Source organism: Microtus oregoni, unplaced genomic scaffold, assembly GCF_018167655.1.
Source record: "Microtus oregoni isolate MIOR12 unplaced genomic scaffold, Mior012 000099F_ref0000060, whole genome shotgun sequence".
NCBI classification, from domain to species: domain Eukaryota; kingdom Metazoa; phylum Chordata; class Mammalia; order Rodentia; family Cricetidae; genus Microtus; species Microtus oregoni.
In genome coordinates, this window is record NW_024544712.1 from 772,970 (window position 1) to 800,666 (window position 27,697).

At 36.1% G+C, this 27,697-nt stretch overlaps 1 protein-coding gene and 1 non-coding gene across 2 annotated transcripts in view; both read left to right on the forward strand.

Moving 5' to 3' along the window:
* The window catches only part of LOC121443059 (E3 ubiquitin-protein ligase HUWE1-like), a 135,352-nt gene that overhangs the window by 53,839 nt on the left and 53,816 nt on the right, over positions 1-27,697 (forward strand). Inside the window, exons 15-30 of the mRNA XM_041644738.1 lie at positions 358-498; positions 701-806; positions 3,237-3,338; positions 3,745-3,825; positions 11,043-11,149; positions 11,409-11,586; positions 12,455-12,546; positions 13,132-13,343; positions 16,805-16,862; positions 17,602-17,778; positions 20,664-20,909; positions 22,259-22,392; positions 22,793-22,887; positions 25,326-25,514; positions 26,707-26,923; positions 27,287-27,409. Of these exons, the coding sequence (XP_041500672.1) occupies positions 358-498; positions 701-806; positions 3,237-3,338; positions 3,745-3,825; positions 11,043-11,149; positions 11,409-11,586; positions 12,455-12,546; positions 13,132-13,343; positions 16,805-16,862; positions 17,602-17,778; positions 20,664-20,909; positions 22,259-22,392; positions 22,793-22,887; positions 25,326-25,514; positions 26,707-26,923; positions 27,287-27,409 (2,258 nt within the window). The remainder of the gene's footprint in view (positions 1-357; positions 499-700; positions 807-3,236; positions 3,339-3,744; positions 3,826-11,042; positions 11,150-11,408; positions 11,587-12,454; positions 12,547-13,131; positions 13,344-16,804; positions 16,863-17,601; positions 17,779-20,663; positions 20,910-22,258; positions 22,393-22,792; positions 22,888-25,325; positions 25,515-26,706; positions 26,924-27,286; positions 27,410-27,697) is intronic.
* On the forward strand, positions 21,299-21,410 carry LOC121443102. The gene has a single exon (XR_005973628.1). It is a non-coding gene; the product is annotated as a U8 small nucleolar RNA (small nucleolar RNA).

Below are 27,697 nucleotides of genomic sequence, written 5' to 3' on the forward strand. Positions count from 1 at the left end.
AAAGTTTTGCTTTAATATTATAGGCTTTGTTTTGTTTTGGTTGCTTAGTTGGTATTTTGAGACAATGTATCTTGCTGTCTATTGTTGGCTTGCATTAAACTTACCAGAAATTTTATATACTCCTATTAATGAATTGCCCATGTCCTCATAGAAGGTTACATCCAGTCTTTCAGTTTATAGCACTATTATTTGACAAGCACAAAAAACATCAGGCATGTGCCCTTTTCCTCCCTCCATTTCATACTATGCTGTCTTACAGGGACTCCCAGACTTTATTTTTGCAAAGGAATATAGATTTTTTTTTATAATCTCTCTCTTTTCAGTAATTGTGCTTGCCTCTCTTTCTCTTTCTTGTAGGTCATAAAGTTTCTTGGTGATGAACAGGACCAGATAACATTTGTCACCAGAGCTGTCAGAGTGGTTGACCTCATCACCAACCTGGATATGGCAGCTTTTCAATCTCATAGTGGTCTCTCTATCTTCATCTATAGACTTGAGGTATTATTGTCTAAGATTACTTTGTATAGACTTCATAGAATTCCAGTGATTGCTGAGTATAGGACGTGTCCTAACTACTCAAAGTAACCATCTTATCTCTTTTATGTTTCTATAACCTATTATCTGCTTGATACTCTTTAATCACAATATTTTAATCCCTGAAATGTATAGGATCTTCTTAACATTTTCTCCTTAATTGTAGCATGAAGTAGATTTGTGCCGAAAAGAATGTCCATTTGTGATCAAGCCAAAGATCCAGAGACCTACTACCACCCAAGAAGGAGAAGAAATGGAAACTGACATGGATGGTAATTAACAAGTTATTAAGTCAATATTTTTGTGTGTGAGATTTTTCTCTTGTCCTGCCCTTTTTGTTTAATACTTTCTTATAAATTATGATATCCACAGGTTGTTTTCAACTTTTTTTATAGGTGATGAATTGTTTGGAATAGAACTGGGAGATAAAGCAGATGGTAGAAATGCAGTTGACCACTTTAATCACTGCAGATTAATCATTTAGTAATTGATGTTTTTTAACATGTTTGATCAGTATCTTTTTAAAGTACGAAAACATAATAACTTCTACAGAGTCAGAATATTGTCTGTTTTACTGCTGCAGTACCATATATCCTGGGAGTTTAATATATACTTTATAAATTATAGGAAGAGTATAAACTCTTAAATGGGACCTTGAAAAACTGTATCTGCGTGCTTTAAGAAAAGATGGGATACTTGAAATGGTTTTCTAGGAATCAACTTTTAAGTCACAGGATCAGAAATTTAAAGCAGATCATCATCTTTGTTTTCAAATGCATTGTGTGTCTGCTTTAACAATTCCAACCTCGCCCAATATATATCTTATAATAGAATAAAAGTGGGTCCCTGAAATACCTCGTAGAATGTACAGTAGTGTTATCTTACTGACAAAGCTTATCTTTGCATGTATCTATTATTCTTGTGAAATATTAGAATAATAAATCGTGTGCCATTCCTTTTTTTTTTACTTTGTTTTTGGCACATTCATTTGTGCATGTTGCTGTCCCTAGAAACCCTTTTTTGCTCAGTTTTTCTTTCTGTTTTATTGGGAAGAAGCTGAGATATAAGTTCATAGGTGAGATTCCAAAGTGTTGAGTAAAATGTGCTATTAACTGTTGATAAGTAATACTTGACTATCTACTGTAAATAATTGTCAAAACTTAATAAGCAGAACAGTAAGTGCTTGGTAAAGATTCTAACAACATCTGAAGTGCTTGATTAAGTTTTCCACCGGTGACCAGGAAGCAAACATGTAAAACTAACCCAAATGCTTGTGTTGTGCTCCTAAAGAAATTGTGTATTCAATGTAAAGGTTACACAGTTTGTACTTACTTCTTGTGTAAATCTGTACATACTTATCTTAAAAATGATTGGAAGAATATTTCAAAATATATTTACTAAAGGGGATCTTGTGTATTTCATAAATTGAAGAGACTAAGTATTTGCTTTTACACAATTAGATTATTTTATTCAAGGTTTTAAAGGAAATGTTAATACACACTTCTAACCCCCCTACATAGCTATTAGTTTGATGCGGCTCTTTCCAGCCTTGTTTATATCCTTTCCACATTCACATTTACATGTATATAGTTTTTAGAACAGAAAGGCACTTACATCCTATATATAGTATTCTTCCCTATGAGCATTGAGATTAAATTTCCCGTGCTCTTTTTATTCAATTAACCTCCTTTAATAGGATTTGCTTATTACCTACCACTTCTTCATACATAATATACAACGTTGCATGTTTTGCATCGCTCATCTCAACTCAGTGGAAGAAGTTTTCTCAGAACTCTTTCTTAGTATCTTTTTATCTAATTAGTTTCTTTATCATAACTTGTACTTTAGTTGCAGATGTAACTATGGAAAGCAGTCCAGGCTCGTCCATATCTATGGAGCACCGGCTGGATGTTGACTTAAGGGCATCAAGTTCCAACAGCAGCACTAGCATCTCTGGCACTGGCCCGTGTCCTGGTCCTGGTCCTGGCCCTGGCCCTGGCCCTGGCCTTGGCCTTGGCCCTGGCCCTGGACCCCGTCCTGGTGCGTAGACACATAGATACACAGTCTTTCACAGTGACTGACTTCTTAAACTAGTGAAGAAGAAAGCTTTAGGAAGCACTTATTGGCACATTTGAGGTTACAAGAACATGTCTTGTAACATTTTATGGTCTTTTGGCAGTTCACACATTGATTATCAAAACAGACATTTTGGCCGGGCGGTGGTGGCGCACGCCTTTAATCCCCACACTCGAGAGGTAGAGGCAGGTGGATCTCTGTGAGTTCGAGGCCAGCCTGGTCTACAAGAGCTAGTTCCAGGACAGGAACCAAAAGCTACGGAGAAACCCTGTCTCGAAAAAAAAAAAAAAAAAAAAAAAAAAGAAACAAAACAGACATTTTGGAGAGCAGATAATATCCAAAAGAGGAACAGAGTGAATTTGGAAGTTGAATCTCTTTTTACTTTATAATAATTCTTTATTTTTTAACTTTAGGACTCTAATTTTAATAATGGTCTTGTGCCATCCTTGGTGATTTAATTTCCACTTTCAAAAAACTCTTTCCAATGTCCAGAGATCTCACTTTAAATGTCTGCTAGTTTTGCTTTAGTGGATATAGATGGGTCTCTTAATACCTGTTTCATGTGCCTATTTACTGTGATTTAATGTTGAAGCCAGTATGATCCTTTTGCCTTTCTCCCGTGCCAGGAGTCCAGTGTATTCCACAACGAGCAGCACTTCTCAAGTCCATGTTAAATTTCCTCAAGAAGGCCATTCAAGACCCTGCTTTCTCAGATGGCATACGACATGGTATTTTGATTCTGTATACTGCTTTCTATAAAAACTTGATTATCAAGATTTGTATTTTTCATGTTCTCCTGGTGTTTACCCTTTTATAAAGCATACTTAGTAAATTGATAACTTTATTATTTGTTATCACATTTCTTAAACATGGCTATTTACACTTTTCTCAGCTTTGCCCTTTTTCCACGTCTATCTTATTACCACCTCTCCTAGCCTCCATATTTGTTTTCTCTTTTGACCTATTGTTAAAGCTTACTGTATGAACAAAATAAAGTGTTTGGGGTTGTCAAATTGAGGCCACTAGATTAGACCAAATTCAGATTTATTCACCATGGTTAATATACTGTTACCCACCACTTTTGATCCTTATACCTCTCCCAGACTGACCATAGTCTTTACACATTTCTCTTAGTAATGGATGGTTCTCTGCCTACCTCGTTGAAACATATCATCAGCAATGCAGAATACTATGGCCCATCACTCTTCCTCCTGGGTAAGTAGAATTGAAAGTTGAGTACAGGCTTAATGTACTGGCTTAGATGTATCTTTGCACCTGGAGGCAAAAGACAGGCAGATCTCAAGAGTTCCAGGCCAGCCTGCTCTAGAATTCCTTAAAAGCTAGAATGTAGCTCATTACTAAAGTATTTACCTCACTTGGAAAAAGCCCTTGCTTTTGTCCCACTCCAGCATTACAGATTGGAATATCACTTAGAATTATATAAAGAAATTTGTGGGAGATGTAGATACGGCAGATTCTTTGAACCTAGTGGAATAAGAATTTTACACAGTTTGGCTAGTCAAGAGATATAGTTATTATGACTTTCTTGTCTATTTGCTGATGAAACAATTGTCTCAGTATTTCTATCTTGTTATCTTGCAAAGTTTGCTTGTTTATTAATTATTAAAGATAATTATAGTTTTATTGATTACCTAGATTTTTCTATATAGTTTTTTGATCTACAAATAGGTCTTCCTTTTTAATTACCTTTATTCTTTTATTTACTCCATCTTACTATACGAACAAAGACTTCTTATGTGATAAGTAGATAGGACCTCTTTGCTTTGTCCTTTGTGAGTTTATAAGGGAAACCATTCAACATTTTTACCATTAAGCATGATGGTAATCGGAGGTTTCACATTAAAATTTTGAAATTTACAGTTAGGAAACTTTCTTACAGTAATTGCATCAAAATAGGAACAGTTTTCCTCCCAAGGATAGGTTGGGAGAGTAGGACTGTAAGTAATCCTTGGATATGATTTTTAAAAATTGTGTCTTGCATAGGTAGGGAAGTCAAAGCTTAGGGAATGAGAATGTGGTACTCTAGGAGTAAGCTCAGAATGGAGCAAGTGCATAGGTAGTAGTTACTTTGTTTGGTTTAGTTTTGGGAGGGATGGGTTAGAGTGGTGGAGGGTGAGGGTGATGTTATAGCACATGCTAGGCTATACCTTCAACTATCTTTTTCCTTTTTATTATGAGATGAGTTCTCAGTACATTGTCCAGATTGGTTTCAAAATCACTCAAGCCCAGTGTAGTTTTTTACTTAAAATGATATTGCTTCCACCTCCTGAGATGCTAGGATTTCAGGCCTGTGCTGCCAGGCCTAGCATTTGGTAAATTTTTAAATAGAATACCCATGATTGAATGAAAATAAACCCATTTAGTATTGATGGGAGAACTTTGGGGACAACTGCAGCAAATGAGTCTTAGCTCATTGATTAAATCAAGTATCAGTGGTTGTGCACACTTGAAGTAATAAGGGCGGCGGCGGGGCTGCATCCCCAACACCCCAGCCGCCTGCCCTGCTAGCTTATGCCCCGAAATAATTACACGGACACTGTATTCTTTTAAACACTGCTTGGCCCATTCTCTTCTAGGCTAATTCTCACGTATTAATTTAGCCCATTTCTAATAATCTGTGTGTAGCACCCCACGGTGCGCTTACCGGGGAGATTCTAGCCTATGTCCATCCTGGGTCAGAGCTTCATGGCGTGTGTCTGCCCGGGAGCGGGGCATGGCGTCTCTCTCTGGCCTCTGCTCCCAAGAGGAGTGCTGTGGAGTCTCTGACCTCACTTCCTCTTCCTCCCAGCGTTCTGTTCTGTTTACTCCACCCACAGGGCCAAGCAGTTTCTTTATTGGCCAATGACCTTCCTCCATCACACACTGATTCCAGTGGTCTTGTGGTTTTAGCATAATATCTTTTCAATAAATTTGAGAAATGTGTGCAGTCAACCCAATTTAATTGTAGCATTTGTTAGTGTGGTTAGCTGAATAGTCTTTCACCTCAGGTAGGATATGGCTGGGAGAAGTCGTCATTGTGAATGTGAGACCCTCATTTTAGTAATGTAACTAGCTGTTTTGTTTTCTGGTTATTTACTCAATTATTTATAGATAGATACCTTTTATTTATTGACCCATAGCAGTAAAAGATCTTTTTAAGATACAGACTACTGTGTGACGCCACCATAGAGTTTTATGTCTTTTCTAATTAGTCATCATAGCAGCTATACTATTTTTGCTAGTTATTGAGGCTTTCTGGTTTAGGTAGTGTGACAGAAATTAAAACATTGCCCGAGTAGCCTCAGTTTATTTAGTCCCTGTTAATGAACCAAAGCTTCTTTGCATTTCCTCCAAGGATGGTGATCAAACCCAATGCTTCATTTTGTGGTGAAATGTGATGAAACAAATATACTTTATAGTTGAATGTAAGTTATTTTAAGTACTAAATATTAATAGAAACAGAGGTCAGGTCCTGCAAAGGAGTTGGAGTTGTGACAAAAGAAAATCAGCCCAAGGTAGTTTGAATGGTGTAGTTAATTTCTAGTGGGAAACTTTGTATCAGAGGAGACAGATTAAAAAAGTAGGCTCAACAGAGGAATAGCATTTTGTGTGCTCTTAGTTAGATAGGAGTCTGAGAAAGATAGGATTCAAAAAGGGGAAATTTAGGAGGAAGCAACTGGAAGGTCATAGTGTCTTATAGTAATTACATGCTGAAACCCACCAAATAAAGAGTTGATATTTCTTACTCTGTTCCCAACCAAGACCTTTGTTCTTGGTCTTCAGTCAATCTTTTATTTACTTTTATCCTCTTTATTTTCTCTCCATTAATCTCCCTGAACTACTCCTTTATATTTCCTACTCTTCCCATCCGTTTTTGTCACTGTCTGATGTCAGCGTCATAATTAATAGCCTGCTTAACCTGAAGAGATTGACAATCAGTTTGAATATTGAATTTCAAGAGAACCAAACTTAGTTGTATAAGTGGTTGCTTATGGCAGGTGGAAGTTTAGTATTCTTATGTATTATGTTGATAACCATTAATTTAAAGAAAGTAAATGTAAGTAGTGATTATGGAATAGTGATGTACACAGTGGCTGACAAGAAAACCAGGGCTGATTGGACTCTGGAGTTACAGTGAGTGAGTGTTGAGTCAGTATATGTTGTGCATTCTTGGTTGTGTGTCATGTGAGTTACAGTGCTGTGCTGAATTGATAATTCTGTGTTTGCCACCAAATCTTAATGTGATTTTTTGCTTTTGAAAATATGAAAGTATTCAAAAAAGATTGACAATACTTTTGTTTTTTTGAAATACGACTTCATTTTTTTTTTTTTTTGGTTTTTTGAGACAGGGTTTCTCTGTGGCTTTGGAGCTCGTCCTGGAGTCTCGAACTCACAGAGATCCGCCTGCCTCTGCCTCCCGAGTGCTGGGATTAAAGGCGTGCGCCACCATCGCCCGGCGGATACGACTTCATTTTTGGGGCTGACTTTAAACTGGCTTTGTAGAACAGGATGAACTTTTGTTGTTGTTTTTGTTTTCTGAGACAAGGTTTCTCTATATAATAGTCCTGGCTATCCTGAAATTTGCTTTGTAGACAAGGCTGGCCTTGAAGTCACAGAGATCACTTGCCTATGTCTCCCCGAGTGTTGGGGTAAAGTTGTGTGTCACCACTGCCCGTCTTGTGTTGTGTTTCTAATACTCATGATTCTACCTCCTTAATGCTAAGATTACAAGCACACATCACCACATCCAGTTTTTAAATTGCATTCAGGTAGGGTCTTGGGGCTTAGGTGCATGCTAGACACTTTACCAATTGAACTTTATCTCTATCACCTAGAATAATTTCTCAAGAAAAAATGACCTAAACAAAACAAGCAAGGTCTCAGACCATTTAAGCCAAACGGAGTCTACAGAGAGACTACCAATTGAGTAGTAAAATCCTGTTCTCAGATCTTGAGTCAAATGATGCATAATCAGGCTTCTCAATGTCAAAATATTGCACAGTAATTACTGGACATAAGCATTTATTATTTTAATGGATGTTATCCATTTTTTTAATATTTATTTATTGATTTTGTATACAATATTCTGCCTCCATGTGTGCCTGCAGGCCAGAAGAGTGCGCCAGATCTCATTAAAGATGGTTGTGAGCCACCATGTGGTTGCTGGGAATTGAACTCAGGACCTTTGGAAGAGCAGGCAATGCTCTTAACCACTGAGCCATCTCTCCAGCTCTGTTATCCATTCTAAATCTTAAAGGATTTCTCCTTCTCTCCAGGACTAAGATGAAGAACTACCATCAAACATCTTGTGAAAACTAATACGATTTTTTTTCCTCCTTGGAAGAACTAATTTTAGATGTCTGACCAAGCAACAGACTTGTTTCCCATGAAAGTAAACTTCCTGTTAACAGATCATTAAGCTCCACCATATTAAGAAAACATTTGAGGCTGGTCCTTTTTTACTGCATTACAGAATAGTTTAGGTGGTTGAAGACCCTAATTTTCAGTAGATCCCTTTCTGTTTTCACCCTTAATCTAGGTTTCAATACACCATGGATTTCTCCATATCAGAAGGGTGATGGTCTGTTTAGGTCTTTATACCCATTGGTTCGAAGTCTTTCCCTTTGCGGACAAAATGGGATATAGAAAAAATACAAATTACATTTTATTAGGATGCCATGCCTCTTAAAGGTTATGAGTTTATGGTAACTAAGGCAATGAGCAAAATTGTGACCCTTTTAGGAAGTCATTGTCCATTTTGTTGTTTTAGGTGGATGCCATTTAGCAGGCCATTATGTTTATATTAGTCTTTCTGCATGGAAAGACTCCAAGGTGCAGTGCCCTAATTTAAGGCCATACCTAGACTAAGCTGTGTTTTCCGATCATTGAGTGTCACTGGGAATACTAAAGGCATTTAATGTATTCTGTGGACTATAATATAGTAGTAGCATGGTATGACACAGAGTTTACAAAAAGGTTTGTGAGGTTTGGTTGCTATCCTTGGTAGGTCTGCTCTTTTCTGAAAGGAAACTAGAGGAGGCTGGATCTGGGAAAGATGAGAGGTTGCAGGGGGGAACTTGGAGGAGTGTAGGTTGGGTAAACTAGTTGGAATGTGCCAAGTTAGCAATCTAATCAATTTGCCAGTGTAAAGGATGTGTTTACCTGTTGGAGATTCCCAATGGCATTGAGTCTAGTAGTAGAGTAGGACAGATTTGGTAGGTGTAAGGTCATAATTCCTCAAGAAGGACTTGTATAACTGAATGTAAGAGTCAATAAAAAGGTGGCAGTGATTTGAAAGCAAATGTTTACTAAATCTTAGGCATTCAGGTAGTACATGTCCATGTTGCATCACAGTGCTTCATCACAGCCTTGATTCTGAATATGCACTCTTACACTTTATGGCATCACATCAGGTAATGCCAGCAAACACTGCCTGAGGCACCTTGGCTCAGATTCATGATTGCTATACATTCCAAATTGCAATGATTTCGCTATGTATGAAGTTTTCTGCTTATTAAAAACAGTGGTTTAATTATGGGAAAAAGACTTAATCTTTTCCTACCATCATTCCTCAACATACAAATGTCAAATTGATGGTTTGTTTGGATTGTGTTAGACTTTCTAAATTGATATTTGAGACTGTGCATGGTGGCTCTTGTCTGTAGTCCTGTTGCTTGGGAAGTGTAATAGAGGCAAGACGGCTCAGCTTCAGGACCATCCTAGAATATATGAGACCCCATGCCCAAAACAAAATAAAAATAACTATTGTATTAGTTGTCTTCAGTTTAATAAAATAACATTAAATTAATTTTGATTTTGTATTAGGACAGAATTTCCAGCAATTCCTAAAATTGTACTAAACATCCTTACATTTTGTACTTCATATTTATGGAAATCAGCATTCGTAGCACTGAAGATGTAAAAATCAAGAGATATCAGTTCTGAAAAACATAAAAAATGTTATGTGGTATTATCAACTGTTAAGATTGAATTTGCTATGTAAAACTAAAAAGCATAATCCAAAAAAAAGGACTTAGATTTTTCAGAACCTTTGGTCAATAAAACACCACAAATGTCAGGGTTGAGAAATAGTATTCAGTGATTAAGACCACTTGCTGTTCTTCCAGAGTATTATAGTCTGCTCCCACATCCCAGGTTAAATGGCTCCCAGGTCAGGTGGCTCACTGCAGCTTAGGGGGTGTGTGGTTCAACACCCTCTTCTGATCTCTACGAATACATGCACACACATGGCATATACTACACAAACACTCAAATAAAAGCATATTTATAATAGTGTCCCAAATACCACTGAGAGCTGTTGATCCCAAATAATTGTTACATACATGCCATTTCCCTGTTGTTGAATGCAAATTTGAAATGTTTGCTCACTACCATATGTAACTACTGCATTACTCCACACTCCACTGTACCATTTGCGAGCTGGGCAAGGGCCTGGAGATTGTCAGAACACACAAGAGACCTGGGTCATTCGAAAGGAATCATCTGAATGCTGTGTTTATTCAAGGCTATGAAAAACCTTTTACACCTAGCTGCTGCACAATGAAAAACCCCCCAGGCAGGTGGGAAATTACCATGCCCAGGGTGGAATAAACAATGGCTCTATAGCTAATCACCAGGCGAGGCAGAGGGGGCACAGGAACAAACAGGATATTTAGCTGTCTGGCCAGAAACTGTCCTCAAAATGAACCTGGGAGGCTGGGATAGATCCATGGGCCCTACAATCATGAACGAAAATTTGATTTTTTTAAAAAGAAATTAGATATATCCATTAGCAGCTTTGTTCTTAGATAGTTTCTAGACACTGTTTATATACCTTTTGTCAGATTATCAGATTTTCAAAAATCTGATATTCTTGAGTACACATTTCTGAATATTATGGGTTTTAAAGTGGTCAGATTAGTATTAATTTGTATCTGTATTATAATTTGTGCTATTAATATGTACTTTTTAATGCTCTATTTCCAATTTTAATTTACTAAATATTTCTGCAGAATACTTTATCCACATTCATCAGTTTATACATTTACCCCAGAATACCTGCATCCTAACGTGGCAAATTAAGCATTTAGAAACATCAGTTTTCACAGAAAAGAATGATTTATATACATATGTTTAATGGAATACTTCATTTAATGGTTATGGTGTGATGGATTATGTAATTTCCCAATTACATGTAAAAATAGCCAATGACAATATATCTGCACTTACAAATATGTGCTGGTAAAATAAAGGATTATCAGTAAAATTTTTCATATTTTATGTAAATATTCTTGGTATTCTGTTGGAATATTAATTTTCATAATCACAAGAGTATAAAATTGACATTGACTGTATAACTTTTAAGCTATTTATTTCCTTTTAATGCCTTTGAAGAGTCAGTTTTTCTTATTTTCCCTCAACTTTGTTTTTAGCTACTGAAGTGGTGACTGTGTTTGTATTTCAAGAGCCATCATTGTTGTCCTCACTGCAGGACAATGGGCTGACAGTTGTCATGCTGCATGCACTGCTCATCAAAGATGTGAGTTTATTCTACCACTCTATAAAAATTATTCCGTGTATGTCCGTTTCCTAAGGTACATGTGCACATGCTTAAGAAGCAAGTGAAAAATAAGTTATTTTGTGAAAAATATTATGGCTTTTATGTGTATTGTTGGATCCAATTAAGACCTGGTTGTCACAATTTCTTCTATTATTCAGTATTGCACCCCTAGATATATCTTCTTTGCATGTGTATCTGACCTTATGTATGTTGCATTCAAATTTTCTATCTTCTCCAGGTTCCTGCTACAAGGGAAGTCCTTGGTTCCCTTCCAAATGTATTCAGTGCACTTTGCTTGAATGCCCGAGGTCTTCAGTCTTTTGTACAATGTCAGCCATTTGAACGTCTTTTCAAAGTTCTTCTGTCTCCTGACTACCTCCCAGCCATGCGGAGGAGGAGGAGTTCTGATCCTCTTGGTGAGTTCCTACTATTCATTTAATAATGGAAAGTTGATTTTGGCAGGGGAAGTTTTCCTTGACTGCACATCATTTCTCTGGCTAGGTATGCTCAGCTTAACGGGAATTATCACCATATATTCTATTGTTACAGGTAGGAAGGAATACTTCATCCTTAGCCTCTTTCCTCATAGTATTTCCATGCTTCTGAATAGTTCACTGGCCTGATGTTGGTAAGAAACAGGTATAGGACCCAGTGGTGTATTTCCAAGTCCACTATCTAGTGTATAAAAATTAGAAATGTAGAGTTTGATGTGAAAAGATGTTCTTATTTTCTCTAAAATAGTCACAGATAATTTTCTTCTCAGTGTGTTTGAATCTAAATTGGAGAGGAGTAAGAAAGTAATAGTTGGAGAAATTTTGTAGTTTGCAGAAATGTACTTTCTTACTTGGGAGGCTGAGTCAAGGTAATGACTGAAGTTCAGGAGTTTGAATCCAGCCTGGGCAACATAGTGTCACCCATCTCATAAATCAAGGTATTTTGTACTTTGATTTACCACTGCAGCATTCTAGTAAGGATCATTTTTCACAGAGGCAGCCAACGGATTGTTGATGCTTTTTTTCTTTTCTACTCTTCTTTCCATAAACTAGCTCCTATCTCAGACCTTAACAGTGGAGAGTTCGTTAGACCGATTTCTTTCCTCCTACAATGATTTGGAGGATCAAGGCTTATGTAAATTCATGCAGGAATGTGTGGTGTTAAAAATAAGCAGTTGAGTTTCTTCTTTCCATCTTAGGTTGGCACAAAAATTTATTGGTCTATATATTTTTTAGTCTAAACATTCTTTTTTGGGTTTGTTTTTGTTTTTTCTTTCGTGTTTGCTTTAAGGGGATACTGCATCCAACCTGGGGAGTGCTGTTGATGAGCTCATGAGACATCAGCCCACCCTCAAAACAGATGCAACAACTGCCATCATTAAGGTAAGGATTGATAATGACTGTGATTTTGATCATTTAGAAAGTACCTGCCTAATTTCTAAACCTTGGTTTTGGGCTGCCATGTTGTAAAACCAAATGGTTAAAATAATTACTTCAAATCTTAATAAGAAGGAAGTTTATGTTAATTCTAGGCTTTTCATATTAAGACTAATTTTCTGAGTTAACACAGTTCCTTTGACTTCTTGATATTGCTTTCTTGTGAGATTAACAAGTACACAGAGGCTTAACTTCTATCTGTATGAGAATACTTCCCTTACTAGCCAGTTTTTCTTGGCTTTCCCCCTCCCTCTTTAGTTTGTCAGGCCAGTAGATTATTGGAATCAGTATATGAGTTACTGGTCCTTGGTAAAGGAGGACAAGGATGCAATCTTGAAAGATTTTAACTTTTTACACAATGTTCTCTTGTTTGTAAAAATGGAGTTAATGACTACATTTCAGCAGTGGTGTATTGGTAATATATACATTTTACATGGGAATATTAGATATATTGTACATAGGAAATCCTCACAAAATGTTAGATATTCCATCATTACATATAAATATAATCGTTTTCCCTCTGATTTTTAGTTACTTGAAGAAATCTGTAATCTTGGAAGAGATCCAAAATATATTTGTCAGAAGCCGTCCATCCAGAAAGCAGATGGTACTGCTGGTGCCCCTCCCCCAAGGTCTAATCATGCTGCTGAAGAAGCTTCTAGTGAAGATGAGGAGGAAGAGGAAGTTCAGGCCATGCAGAGCTTTAATTCTACTCAGCAGAATGAAACTGAGCCTAATCAGCAGTAAGTGTTTATAAGGCAGATTCTCCGACCTTATGGTGTTACTTAATTCTTAGTATCACTTTAAAAATTTATTCACTTGTGGCCAGAAGGATGGAACTCCTCCGGCCCTTGTTCAAACAAAGCAACTAACTGTATTGCTACTTACCCACTAACTCCAATGTCACTTCAGTCTACGATAATTGAAAATTAGCATAAGATCATTTTAAGGTTCTTTCTGACTTTTTATTCCTTTCTTCCTCTGTACTGTAAATGGTTCTGTAAAGTAATATCATTGGTTGCCTAAACTATTTTTTCTTAAAATTTTAGTTTATTATATTAAATCAGTATGCCAAGTTGGTCATCCTTCCCCATTGTTGCTTGTTTCAAGCACACGTGAAACAGTTTTTTATGTCAGAAGCAGAAGTGCTGTTTCTAGATAGTAGTAGTTTTACATTCATGCATATAATAAATGTTCCTTTTATCTGTAGATACCTTTGAGAAATGCATGAATGTTTAGCTGTGGCTATGAATCCTTTTGATCTGGTACTAAACTGGGGCATTGTAGTTAGGAAAATAGTCTGGTAGAGTATATTATTAAACCAGGAACAACAGAAGTAAACACCTTTTGGGACTCTAGACCAAACAACCGTCCGTGTGCTTGTTGGTGTCAATAGTATTACCTAATCTTCTGTCTGAGAAAGGATACCTACCTATCATCTTTCTACTTTAAAACCATGTTTCTAAAAGGGGGAGTGTCTGAAAGAAGGCAAGTCTTCTCAAGCGAATATAAGCTTCAGTGTTTCCAGCCAACCTATCATGATTGCCAGTAACCCTGCAAGATTGAGTTGCTTTTTTTGTCTATAAGTGAGAAAAGACTTGTTGAATGCAGAAAGTGGTTATTTGTGATTTTTAAGTCAATCTGTATGTTTCTATTTATATATAACTTCTTTACCTGAATGTTTTAGATTTTAGACCTAATATGCTCAGAAATCAAGCCACTGTTAGAGTAAATTAACATTTACTCAACAGCATTCATTTCTTAATGCTGTATTCCTTACCTGAGATAAATATCTATCACTGTCCACATTTGTTACTCTATTCCAAAACATCTTCCAATTGGGAATGGAAGCTATGGTCTTCCAATAATTGTACATGCTAATCCTATTCTTTTCTGTAGTAATGCATAAATTCCTATTTAATTCAGCAATGCTCCCTATCTCTGCTATCAAAGGGTTTATATTAACTGTGTGTTTGATATGTCACTTTCCCAGTTCAAGCATTCTTAAGTACCTAAAGATTTATATTTCCTTACCTCTCTCTCCAACACAACACCATACATACATAATCCACATGGAATTTTCAAATATATATGTATATAAAATTTCTGTAAATTACAGTAAACTGCACAGTTTAGAATTGTCATGTTTTTCCATCCCAAATGAAGGCAAAACTGATCTTATTTCTGCTATGCATATAATAAGAATATCTTATAAATAGAATGAAAGTACAAGTGTGTGTTTAATTTAAAGCTTCTTATATTTGGCATTAATTACTCAATTGTATTTTGATGTTTTATCCTTATCATGTCTCAATAGCCACTGCTTTTCTCAGTGATAGTCTGTTGTATAATTGCGGTTACATTTATTTAGTTTTCTTGTTGATGAACTTACTAGTTTTTTGTTTACTTGGTTTTATTTTTTGTTGTTTTATGCTAAGCTAGTGCCTTTTTCTTGTCTTTTTAAGACATGAGTTAAAAAATCTGGAATAAGAAAGCTTAGGTACTACAGTCTACATTCAGAAACTAGAGTCTTGTTATGCGTGTATGTATAGCCTGGAACTTATCATACACTGTCTTCATAAACTTAGTCTTCCTCTTTCAGCCACCTATATACTAAGGCTTATGAGTATGTATTGGTATGTTTAGCCACTACAAATAATTTTGAGTTTTTATGTGGTCTTATCTTTTCTAAATTGTTTATATCAGAAAATCTGGTATTTCTGGGGATGAATTTACTTATCATTAAGTAACGGGTCTTTGTAGTTGGTGCCAGTAATTCACTTTGTACTTGATTTCTTTCAGCATACTGTGCTTACCTCCCACACCTGAGTGTTAGTTAGAAATTGATGAAGGTTTGTGGAAAGGAACTGGCATCTTTCCGAAAAGCTTTGTTAGGAGATGGAATCCTAGAGAGAAAAGCCAGGCGTTTAGATCCAAAGAGATTTAGGAGATACAGCTACTGTGTGTAGCATGATGGGTGTTGAAGGGTAAGTGGTTAGAAATAAAACAAACACTGAGCCTTCCAGTCACTCCAAAGGGGATTTCTGATTCTTTCAGATTTTCAGAGGATGCAGGGACATCTTACCACATGACTTAGTTAGTTAGTGATAGAGATTATAGTTTAAAGTTGCCTTGGTTTAGGACTGCAGGAAGAAGGGGAGGGACTGGACTTTGTTTTGCAACCAAGGCCTATATTCTCTAATAATCTGAGCAAGTGCATGTGCATGTCAGTTCTTCATTCTAAATGATGCCTGGAATGTGGGGTATGGCCTGATGTTTTCCAGAGTGTTGTACCAGCCGTATGTTAAAGTGTAGGTCCATAACACAACACTGAGGAACATTAAAATTATAAGTTTATTTTGGTCCTTGCAACTCAGTAACAATTGTTTGTTTTTAGAGATAGTGAGTGTAGAGAGCTTTTGTTAACCTGCAATGTGACCCACTGAGCCAGCCTTTTTGTCAGAGGTAGATTTTTCATGAACTAAGAAAATCTGACTTTGGCTGAAGAAAATTTGACAGTGGTAATAAATTGATTCATTTACATTTCAAATGTGAAAGTTACAGGCTTTGACAATACATCTTTAAATTGCCTTTTGTGAAAAACTGATGGGGTAAACCACTACATATATAGTATACTGACATGAATAGAAAATTTATGTTAAAAATAAAATTTAGAAGAAAACTTAAGTAGAAACTAGAGCATTCTGGAAACGAGTCCTTGGAACAGATCTGAAAAAGAGGTGTCAGAGGAGTTTGTATAATTGTTGTTCATGAACTTTCATCCTGCAAGTAACCGATTAATGGGAAAGGAGGCCTTGAGAATTCAGCTTTCTCTATGATAAAATTTCTCAGTCTTAAATATTTTTAAGCAAAACTAAATGCTCTAATCTAACAATATTATGTTCCTACGTTTTATGTTTGCTTCTTTGCCTGGTTCTTCCTAGTAGGCTAATGATTGGTCTTTTAATTGAATTTATTTTAAATATTTTTATTTTGTTGAATTCATATAGTAGTTTGATTAGATAGGATATTTATACTCAACTCCATCTTCATTATTAATTTCAGGGTTTTTTTTTTTTTGGTCTTAAGTGGTTTAAAATCTAGTATGGCTTGAACTAAAGTTTGACGCTGTTACCGGTCCTCACTTTGTTATCTTTCACTGGTATTGTGAATTTCTGTGTAACTGACTCCTTTTTTCTTACAGGGTTGTTGGTACAGAGGAACGTATTCCTATCCCTCTTATGGATTACATCCTTAATGTGGTAAGATTCATTGTAGAAAAAAATTAAAGACTTTTGCTTTTCATTATAATATGTCATGTTGTCAGAACACAGTAATTTTAATGTTTATTTTCCCTGGGACCTTTAAAGTACAGAGGGTTAGATGTGAAAACCTTAAAATACTTTGTTCTTGTTCCTTTTGTAACAATTAGCCAGTACTCCAGCCTTTTTATAGTCTGTTTTCTGTTCACTGCTATTTTTTGTACATAAGAATTTTAACAAGGTTTGATGTGTTAGGCCCATATTATGTCTTACTTTGTCCTTCATGCTTTTTTTCCCCCTATTTTACGTCTCTTTATAAAGAAAAACCTGCATGTGCCTTTTAATTTCCCATCTCATAGGAAAATGAGAATTCTAATTTTCCCAGAATTGAAAATTCCCATTACTATTTATTCTTTACTGTTTTATCTATATTATGTGTCACATGAGACAATTAAGACATTGGACCCATTTATACCACTAATTCAGAGTGTTTCTCTGAGCAAGTGATTTAGCTTTTCTTTGCCTTCATATTATTTGACTCCTGGTGTGGTTGAAAAAGGTGGATTGGGAAATTGTATTTCCTTATTTTCTGGATGATTTGTGTATGTACCATTTATCCCTTTTTGCTTGAAGTTGTGTTATTATAGAAAGTACTGATTTCTTGACTATAAGGCTGCCCTTTTTATTTCAGAACAGTGTTAGCGTCTAACTTGTAAAAAAAAACCTTTTCATTACCTAGATGAAATTTGTGGAATCTATTCTGAGCAACAATACAACAGATGACCACTGCCAAGAATTTGTGAATCAGAAAGGACTCTTACCTTTGGTTACCATTTTGGGTCTTCCCAATCTGCCCATTGACTTTCCCACATCTGCTGCCTGTCAGGCTGTTGCAGGTGTCTGCAAATCCATATTGGTAAGACACATCTCGCCAAGTATTTCCTCTTAGAAATGAGTTTTGTAATACATCTGTGATTGTATTTTTAGTATTCTCCCTTACCCATAGATGAAATTGATAAATTTGTGTCTGTTCCGCTTAATATATTTCATACTATTTCTCATAGAGAAATTATATTTCTTTGTTTTCTGCATTTGCTGTGTAGTCACGTCCTTTGAGTTTATATGAGTGTAAAGTGTATTTTAAAGAAAGCTTTCTAGCCTTCATGCTTTGTTATGCTAGCATTTTTGGTTTTAGTGTGCTCTATTCATTTTGCAATGTATTTTCCTTTTTCCCAAGCTTTATTAGTCATGAATTGATCTGTAATTTATTGCTTAAATTTTGCGCCCCCCCCCAGCTCCTTTATTTCCCAAAACACCTTTGATTTTAAAAACACCTTTGATCTTGCAAGCTTCTTGTTCTCTCCTGTTGCCTTAACCTTGGCAATTATTTTACTTTCTCTAAATTATAGGTATTGTATATTATTTGAGATTGTTATGACATCAGGGTTTATCAGGTTTGTTGATTTTTACCAGTTTTCTTTTTAAAGCTAAATGATTGTCCATTTCCCCTTACTGGGCATTTAGGTTGCTTCCATTTTTGCCCCTGATGAATATTATTGTAACTCCAGTGTATAAATAGCTCTTAAAGAGAGATGGCTCAGTGGTTGAGAGCATTGTCTGCTCTTCCAAAGGTGTCCTGAGTTCAATTCCCAGCAACCACATGGTGGCTCACAACCATCTGTCATGGGATCTAGTGCCCTCTTCTGGCCAGCAGGCATACACACAGAATGTTGTATACATAATAAATAAATATTAAAAAAATACATGCAAAGATTTGCAATTTGAATCTTTTATATGTGTACTTGAAGGGAAATAGCTCAATAGTGATAATCATTTTTTTGTGTCTGTGTGAAATCTTCAAACTACTTTTCTAAGAAGCAATTTTCATTCCTGCTAGCTACATGTAAGGACTGTAATTTCACTATCTCCATACTAGATCTTTCTGTTTTGTTTTTTAATAATAGCCATTCCAGAGTATATAAAGTAGTGTTTCATTTTCATTTTGACTTGCATTCCAAGTAATTGGTGGATATTGAGCATCTCTTCCTTTGTGTACTTGAGTTATTGTCTACGTGTGCATCTTGCTAAATGTATATTCATGTTCTTTATTCTATTTTTAATTGAACTAAGGTGTTTTGCTGTTGATTGTTGAATATCTCTGTATATATTGGGTATCACTCTCTTTTCAGATACCTGACTTGAAAATATCCTCATTCTGTGGGTTGTCTTTACTTGGTTGATAATACCGTGATATACAAAAGGTTTTGATGCCACTCAAGGCCATTTTACCTTTTGTGATGGTTGCCGTCATTGTTTTCTGTGTATTGGTGGTGGTGTTTATCCAAGAAATCGTTGCCAAGAAATTTAGACAGTTTTCCTCCTATGCTTTACTAGGAATTGTATTATTTAAGTCCTTAGGTCTTGATACATTTCGTACATTACGAGTATTTAGAGATCCAGAAAGTTCAACTTCATATTTTTGTGTATGCATACCACGTTTCCCCCAATATCATTTATTGAGAAGACTGTCATTATATTAAATCATCTCCTATCACTCTTTTCAAATACCCCTTAACTATAAAATGTGAAATTTCCTTCCTGAGCTTTATTCTTTTCCATTGGTTGTTATTGGCCAGTACCACAATTTTGATTTCTAATAAATTTGTAATAGGGTTGGAAAACAGGAAGTGTGAGAACTCCAAATTGAGTTGTGTTCCTGTACCCCAAGACTATTAGTTTTTTGGGGTTCCTTGAAAAGTTGTGTGTGAATTAAGAGAGTAATTTTATACTGCCTTCCACCCAACAAAAGAAAAATTGGAATTTTGATACTAATTGCAATAAAGCTCCTCTGTCAGCTGTTTTGTGCCCTGATAAATAATTTCTAGAAACTGCAATTTAATGTTTTATTTTGTTTCACTTTTTGCAGGTATAAAGTGCTTTCATAAGAGAACAAGGGGAAAGGACTGATCTAACTACCCCACCTCTAAGATGCTCTGTGAGGAGGGATAGATTTATTTCAAGCCATAGGAAGGCAAATAATTTCTAGCTTTGCATAACAAGTGGTAATCTTTAATTGCCAAATTTTTCTTCCCTAACTTGAAAAGAAATGTATTATTTGGGTTGTCTAATAAAATAATTTGCCTTCCTGATGCCAAGCTCCTAGTCATCACTCTTGTTTTGGAAAGAAGAGACAGCATTATAGCTATGAAATTACATCTTTACCTGAAAATATAATTCATTTATTAATAGTTTGACTAGTCAATAGCTTTTACCATACTTGCTTTCTCCTTTATTTCCTTTTGTACCATTTGTACTACTAGAATGGTTATGACTTAGCTTATGTAACATTGAATGAGGTGAAGGTTGAGGTTCACATGACACCTCAGTCTCCTTACTCAACAATGTTTACTTGCATTTTATTAAAATATTAACTTCTTAGAAATGGAAATAAAAACATTGTAATATGACTCATTTTCTAGATTTGGAACTTTGCCTAACATTGCTCCTTTCTAAGCAGAATTTGAAACTAACCTCTCATACAACAGTACAACAGACAGTCCTATTTGACATTCATATGCTTTAAGTATGATTGGCTCAAGTCTAAATATAGTTTATTACACAAAGATAGTGAAATATATTATTCCTGGCTTCATATTTTGGTACTGTCATTTATAAAGTGAGAGACATGACTGACTGAAATTTGGGAGAGTTCAAGTACTAGTCATTTCCACTGTGAATATTAAAGGCATGGTTTACATATATGTGATTCATTATATTTTATCACATTCATTATTGTTTCAGACCCTGTCACATGAGCCCAAAGTTCTTCAAGAAGGTCTCCTTCAGTTGGACTCAATCCTTTCCTCCTTGGAACCTTTACACCGGCCCATTGAATCCCCTGGGGGATCAGTGTTACTTCGAGAACTGGCATGTGCAGGCAATGTTGCTGATGCTACCCTCTCAGCTCAGGCTACACCTCTGTTGCATGCTCTCACTGCTGCCCATGCCTATATCATGATGTTTGTTCACACTTGCAGAGTTGGACAGGTAAAAATAAAGTTTTCTGGTTTCAACTTAAAGCCAATGAAATGCCAAGGGTCTTGATAGACCTGCCAGATTATTGTGCCTAGAACAAATCTACCTGGAGTAGTAACTGAAAGAATAGCCTGATTTAACATTGAGATTTTTTTTGATAGTTTTATCTGTTTGGTGTTATAGGTTCATGCTTTAGATTGGTATGTAGTTTCACTGTCTTAGGTTTATTCTGTTTTTGTTGTTGTTTTGGTTTGGTTTTGGTTTTAGTTTTGTTTTATTTTGTTTTTCGAGACAGGGTTTCTCTGTGGCTTTGGAACCTGTCCTGGTACTGGAGGTTTTATTCTTATTAGCAGTTGTGTGACCAAATAATTTGTCATATTAATGGGACTTTTAAGAAGTAATTGTCAGGAGGTTAATCCTTACCCGTTCCTCCTTTTGGAGGGCAGATAGAAAATGATGAGTGGAGCTTGCATGACTTGCTGATTAGCATTTCCGTGTTTGTTCCTATCCAAAAAAAAGTAATCATCATTGTTTTCTTCTGTAACATAAAGGGTTGAATTTATGTTTTGGCAGGCAAACATTAATTTTGGTAGCCTTTATTACTAAGTAATCTGTGTATAAGTATATGTAGACATGACAATAAGATGACAAAAGATATTTTATTACAAAGCATTTAAATGAATAGTTAGGAGACAACAACTAGAAGAAAATGTGTCAAATGCTGTGTCTGCAATCTCCGGTCTTTCCTGTTCCATAAAATGGCTGATGGTGGGAAGATGACTCAGTTCCATAATGCTTGCAATATAAATCTGAGGACCTGAGTTTCAGTCCCCAGAAAATGCATAAAAATGTCAGTCCAGCTGGCACGTGCTAGAAAAGCACTGTAAAGACAGAGACCGGTGAATTCCTGAGTCTCCTTGTGAACTACCAAACAAGGTCAAATGCACAAACTCCAGGTCAAGAGAGACCCTGGTTGACCCTGGTTGTTTTCTGGACTCTACAAGCATAAACACACACGCATACAATAAAGGAAAGTAGCCTATCTGTGTATGTCACCATTTTACTACCTTTATTATCTTCAGGAATTTATTACAAAAATAAATAACTTCACAGCAACACCATTATTTTCTGCTTATGGACAAGAATGCATTCTCTACCAGCTCATTGTTTATATAGCCCAGATTTTCCTTGATCTCATTGTCATCTCCTGCCTCCAAAAATTCTGGGTTTATAGTCGTCTAATATTACCAAACAGAAAAATAGCATCTTACATCTTTCTAAAATAGGTGAAAATTGATTGTTTTAAAAAACATTATTATTTGGAGACTGTGTCAAATGTGAATGCTGCTTTTTGGTTGCAGAGTGAAATTCGTTCAATCTCCGTAAACCAGTGGGGTTCTCAGTTGGGTTTGAGTGTTCTGAGCAAGCTAAGCCAGTTGTACTGTTCTCTGGTGTGGGAAAGCACTGTCCTTCTCTCTCTGTGTACTCCAAACAGGTAAGAAAATAATCTTTTCTTATAATATCTTGCTTAGCTTTTCTAACAAAGTTAAGAAAGCTTGCAAGGTTCCTTTGAAAAGTATGGGAGAGTTTAATAAAGTTTCAGTGCCTCTTCGTCCTTTAAACTTTCTAACATTAGGAATTAATTAACTGACAAATTATAGCAGCTTATGCATGATTGATTTGATTTTTCAGAGATGGTTGTATCAGCATGATACAAATCTTACGTATTGCTACTTCCAGAATTGTTGCTGTTTTTATTGTGTTTAGGATAACTTAACTGCTCTAAGAACTATTGTTAAGCAAGTCAGAGCCCTATATAGAATATAAGTAAACTATAAGAGTGCTTTTGTTTGACTTGGTTTTTGTTTGTTGGTTTACTTTTTCCCTTGTTGTAGCCTACCATCAGGATGTGAATTTGGCCAGGCGGACATGCAGAAACTGGTTCCAAAGGATGAGAAGGCAGGTACGACCCAGGGCGGAAAAAGATCAGGTAACTCTAAGAAACTAAAATCTTAGTCACTACCTCTCCTAAATTCTGTCCCTGTCACTTCATAGGCTTACTGTGAAACTTAGTTAGCTCTTTGTCATTCTTAGTCCTTAATTTTCATCATTTGGCTGATTTTTAATTATTAAATTTAGATTTTTATTGGTCATTTCTCCAATAAAAACATAATACATTAAACACAACAACAGAACACATTTCTACACCAAATAACATACACCGTGTGAGAAGTATCTGCCTGATCTTTTCCCTGGGTCTATTTAAGAGTGCCTTAAATGGGGGGAAAAAATCTATTTATTGATCTTTCTTTTTTACATAACTGCCAAGAGCTGACTATTCCCTTCTTAGTTTCTAATGTACTATTTTGGAAAATGAAAGTTTTTCATTTTGATTTTATGTAAATATAAGATTGAGTCCTAAAAATTATTATGCCAAAGTACATGATGATATTTTAAATTTTTGTGTGAATTCTCAATTTTTTAGTATAAATTCTCTGAAAACTGGTGGAGAAAGCAATTATTTCTCAATTTTATGAACAGCAATTTTGATTATACTGAATTAAATGATTTGTCAATTGAAAACTTCCACCTATTTTTGCCTTTTAATATGGGTACTGAGTTGAAATTAGATACAGACTGTTTTAAAGTTTATCCCTTTTTGTCATTTTTTGTTCTTACAGTTAGAGTTCCAAAATAGTGTAATCAGAAATCACACACCATTCTCTGACCTTTGTAGCAAACATGAAAGTGATAAAAAAATTATTCAGAGATTTTTTTCTTAAACATGAGTTCTACCTCAAATAAATAAAAAGTAAAAACTAATAGAGACAGTTCTATTTATAAAAATCTATTATATCCTTTAAAATGCATGAAAATACTGAAAGGGAAAGCTAAGGGACTAAAAGCAGTTATAGCTTCTTAATAAATAAGAACTTAAATAGCCTCTGGTTTTTCTGGGGAGTGAATAAGACTGGAGGAGTATATATATACACATGCTTCTGAGGTTAATTTTAGGGAAAATGTATACCTCAAATTTTAGTCTGTTTCTAGTTTCAATCAAAGAATAAAGGTATTTATTAAGAAACAAGGATAAAATTTGTCAAAGAATTGCTTCTCCCAAAAGTTTATAGACTTCTTTTTGACTTTGTTGGGATTTTTTTCTTTCTCAATCTTCACATGTATCACAGCCCCATTTCTAGTAGTAGGTTTAACAAAGAAATCACAATTTCTCAAAAATTATTAACTTGAGTTTAAATATACAGACAAAGCCAAGTGATCCTAGTAATTTTAAGGTAATGAAAGACAGGAGAAACAGTAGTTCAATGTAACCTTTGGCTACACAGTGAATTTGAAACCGGCATAAGAACTTGCCTCTATGCTGCACCATCACTTCAAACCAAGTTTGCATCTCAGTGCACATATAATAAGCCTGGCATTTCAGGCATCCCTGCAACCTCAGTTTCAATGGGAGCTGGGTGGAAATAAGTGGATTATTGAGGCTTGCTGGCTTCCAGATTAGCTGATAAATCTCTAGCCCCAGGTTCAGTGAGAGACCCTGCCTCAAAGAAATAGGTGGAAATAGAGGAAGACAGCAGACACCGTCTTCTGGCTTCTGTGCACACCTGCACAGGTACACATAATAAGTAAGTAAATAAATCTTTTTCAAACTGGGTACTGGCAAGATTGCTCAGTAGTTGAAGGCCCTTGTTGCCAAGCCTGAGGACTTGAGCTGAATTCCTTAGGCTCATATAAGTAGAAGAAGAAAGAGAATTGACTTCTAGAAGGTGTTCTTTTGACTTCCACTCACACATTCCACATGCACATACTAAACAGATAAAACATAATTTTTTTTAAAGAATCATACTCATTGGGGGCTAGAGAGAGATGACTCAGCAGTTAAGAGCATACCAGGGAACCCACATTTGATTCCCAGTACAAAATGGTACAAAATCCAGTCCTTGGGGGCCCAACACCCTCTTAGTGTGGACATTAGGCATGTATAGAAGTGTAGACTCATACATGCTGGCAAAACACTCATAATTTAAAACTTCCTACTTAATTCCTGTTCTTGTGCAGGATTCTTAAATGCTGGGAACTAAAACTGTCCCATGTTTTGTAATGTCCAGTTTGATTCTATCTTGCATGGCATTTTTAGTGACAGCTGCAAATATTATACACACTGTACTGTGTTTTGAGATCCTTCTACTTGGTAGAACTCCAAGCAGAGAAACATTGGTATAGTTTTGGGTTTTGTTGTTGTTGTTGTTCTGCTTTTGTTTTGGAGGGATGGTTTGGTTTGTTCTCCTAAGCTTAGGAAGTAATTGAAATTTAAATAGAACCAAACACTATTTCTTGGGACTCTTCAAAACATGGACCCAGGTAAGTGCCAACTTTGCATGATCTTACTACTCCCTTTTACCTTTGCAGATGGAGAACAGGATGGAACAGCTGGAAGTATGGATGCTTCTACCCAGGGCTTATTGGAAGGAATTGAGCTAGATGGTGACACATTGGCTCCCATGGAGACAGATGAACCTTCTTCAGATTCTAAGGGCAAATCTAAAATCACCCCAGCCATGGCTGCTAGAATTAAGCAGATCAAGCCATTGCTGTCAGGTCAGTAATCCCCCCCCCCTTTTTTTTGTAACATCCTTTTCTGAGATTCAGAGTTCTAACATTCTTCAAGAAAATTAAATTTGTATACTGTTTGATGCAATAAGAAAAGTTGAAGAAATTTTGTGACTCTCATGTACTTTGTAGAATCCCCAGGTGTGACATACTCATTAAGGATATAAAAGGAGACGTTCCTTCTTGACATATAGCTATCTCCCCCCCCCAAAAAAAATTCCTTACCCCTTGGTCATTCTTTGAATTGTGTTTTATAGTATGGAACTATTGAGTCAGTGGTTTTCAACCTATGACTTGTGACCCCTTTGGGGTTGAATTACTCTTTCTGTGGTGTTGCCTAAGACCACCAGAAAAAAAAATTTACATTTCAATTCATAACAGTAGCAAAATCACAGTGATGAAGTAGCAACATTTTATATATATTTTATATGTGGGGGTAACCATTATACAAGCAACAGCATCAAGAAGGCTGAAAACCACTGAGTTGTTTGTTTGTTTGTTTTTTGCCGTATACTTTTAAGTGATTTTTTTTATGTCTGGCGAATGCATCATTTCCTTATTATCACTTAACTGCCATATTGTTTCAACAAAGGCAGTGTCAATTTATGCTTAATTTTGCAGTATAAGTCCTTATCTTAGTGCCATTCATTTTTGTTTTATTAACTGTCAGTATAGTTTTATTTTCTACCCTCAAAGGGTACATCTGTTTCTTGTGGAATTTCATATTCAGATTACCACATGAAGAGGCAGTTCTAAGATTTTGTGTACTTTTTTTTTTTTTTTTGGTTTTTCGAGACAGGGTTTCTCTCTGGTTTTGGAGCCTGTCCTGGAACTAGCTCTTGTAGACCAGGCTGGTCTCGAACTCACAGAGATCCGCCTGCCTCTGCCTCCCAAGTGCTGGGAGTAAAGGCGTGCGCCACCACCGCCCGGCGATTTTGTTTACTATTGTTCAGAAGAACGTTTTTCTAGTGAGATGAATGTGTGGGTAAAGGCACTTTTTATGCAAACCTTATGACCTGAGTTCAGAGTTACCAGAGCCCATTTAAAGGTAGGAGAGAACTGCCTCATCGAGATTGTCCTCTGATCTACACATGATAATAATTTAAATGTGTGGGAAACGTGTGATGTTATGAAATCATGGTGAATATTTTATAACATTATACTGCCTTCTGGCTTTCAGCTTCTTCCAGATTAGGCCGAGCGCTCGCTGAGCTCTTTGGACTCCTTGTTAAGCTTTGTGTTGGTTCTCCTGTTCGCCAAAGAAGGAGCCATCATGCTGCCACTACCACTACTGCCCCAACTCCTGCTGCTAGATCAACAGCTTCAGCCCTCACCAAGCTACTCACAAAAGGCTTGTCATGGCAGCCCCCACCATATACACCTACTCCCCGCTTCAGGTGAGTTCCTATTTGAGAAACAGGGAGTATAGAATGACAATAAAAATAATGTGTGTTCTCATTCTACTCAGTAAAACCTTGGAAATCTCTTGTATGCACTGCATATGAAGTGCTTTTATTGTACCTAGGTATTTATTGTACCTAGTATAGAATATGGAAATTCCCAATGGGTTTACAGTTAAAATGTATTTCACTAATCTTTTAGTTCTTAATTGGGTGACAAGTATTACTCTGGTGCCTAACCAATCTGTCACCAAAATGCTTCGTTAACTTTTTACTTTTGACTTTTTTCACTTAATTTCCTGTTGCTTTTGTGTGTCTATTAGAAATGGTTAGTATTTTATGTTCTTTTTCTTTTTTTAGGCTGACATTCTTCATCTGTTCTGTTGGATTCACATCTCCAATGCTGTTTGATGAGAGAAAGTATCCTTACCACCTTATGCTGCAGAAATTTCTCTGCTCTGGCGGTCACAATGCTCTTTTTGAGTAAGGATTTTTTGTTTCACAGAGAATCCTTTCTTGCACTTTGATCTTAACTGTGTGCCTTACCAGCTCACAACTTTCTAAGTCATCCTGTAAAGCCATTAGTTACATCATTTTGTGTTCTAAGAACAAGCTATGTATGTATGTCTTCCCTTTCCTTAAGAAGACGAGATATACAGCAATACAGTAAGAGGCTCCACTTTGGCGCTAGACAGGTGGTTCAGCAGATAAGACCAGTTGTAGCTTTTCCAAGGGTCATGATTTCTATTCCCAACAACTATTTGATATTTC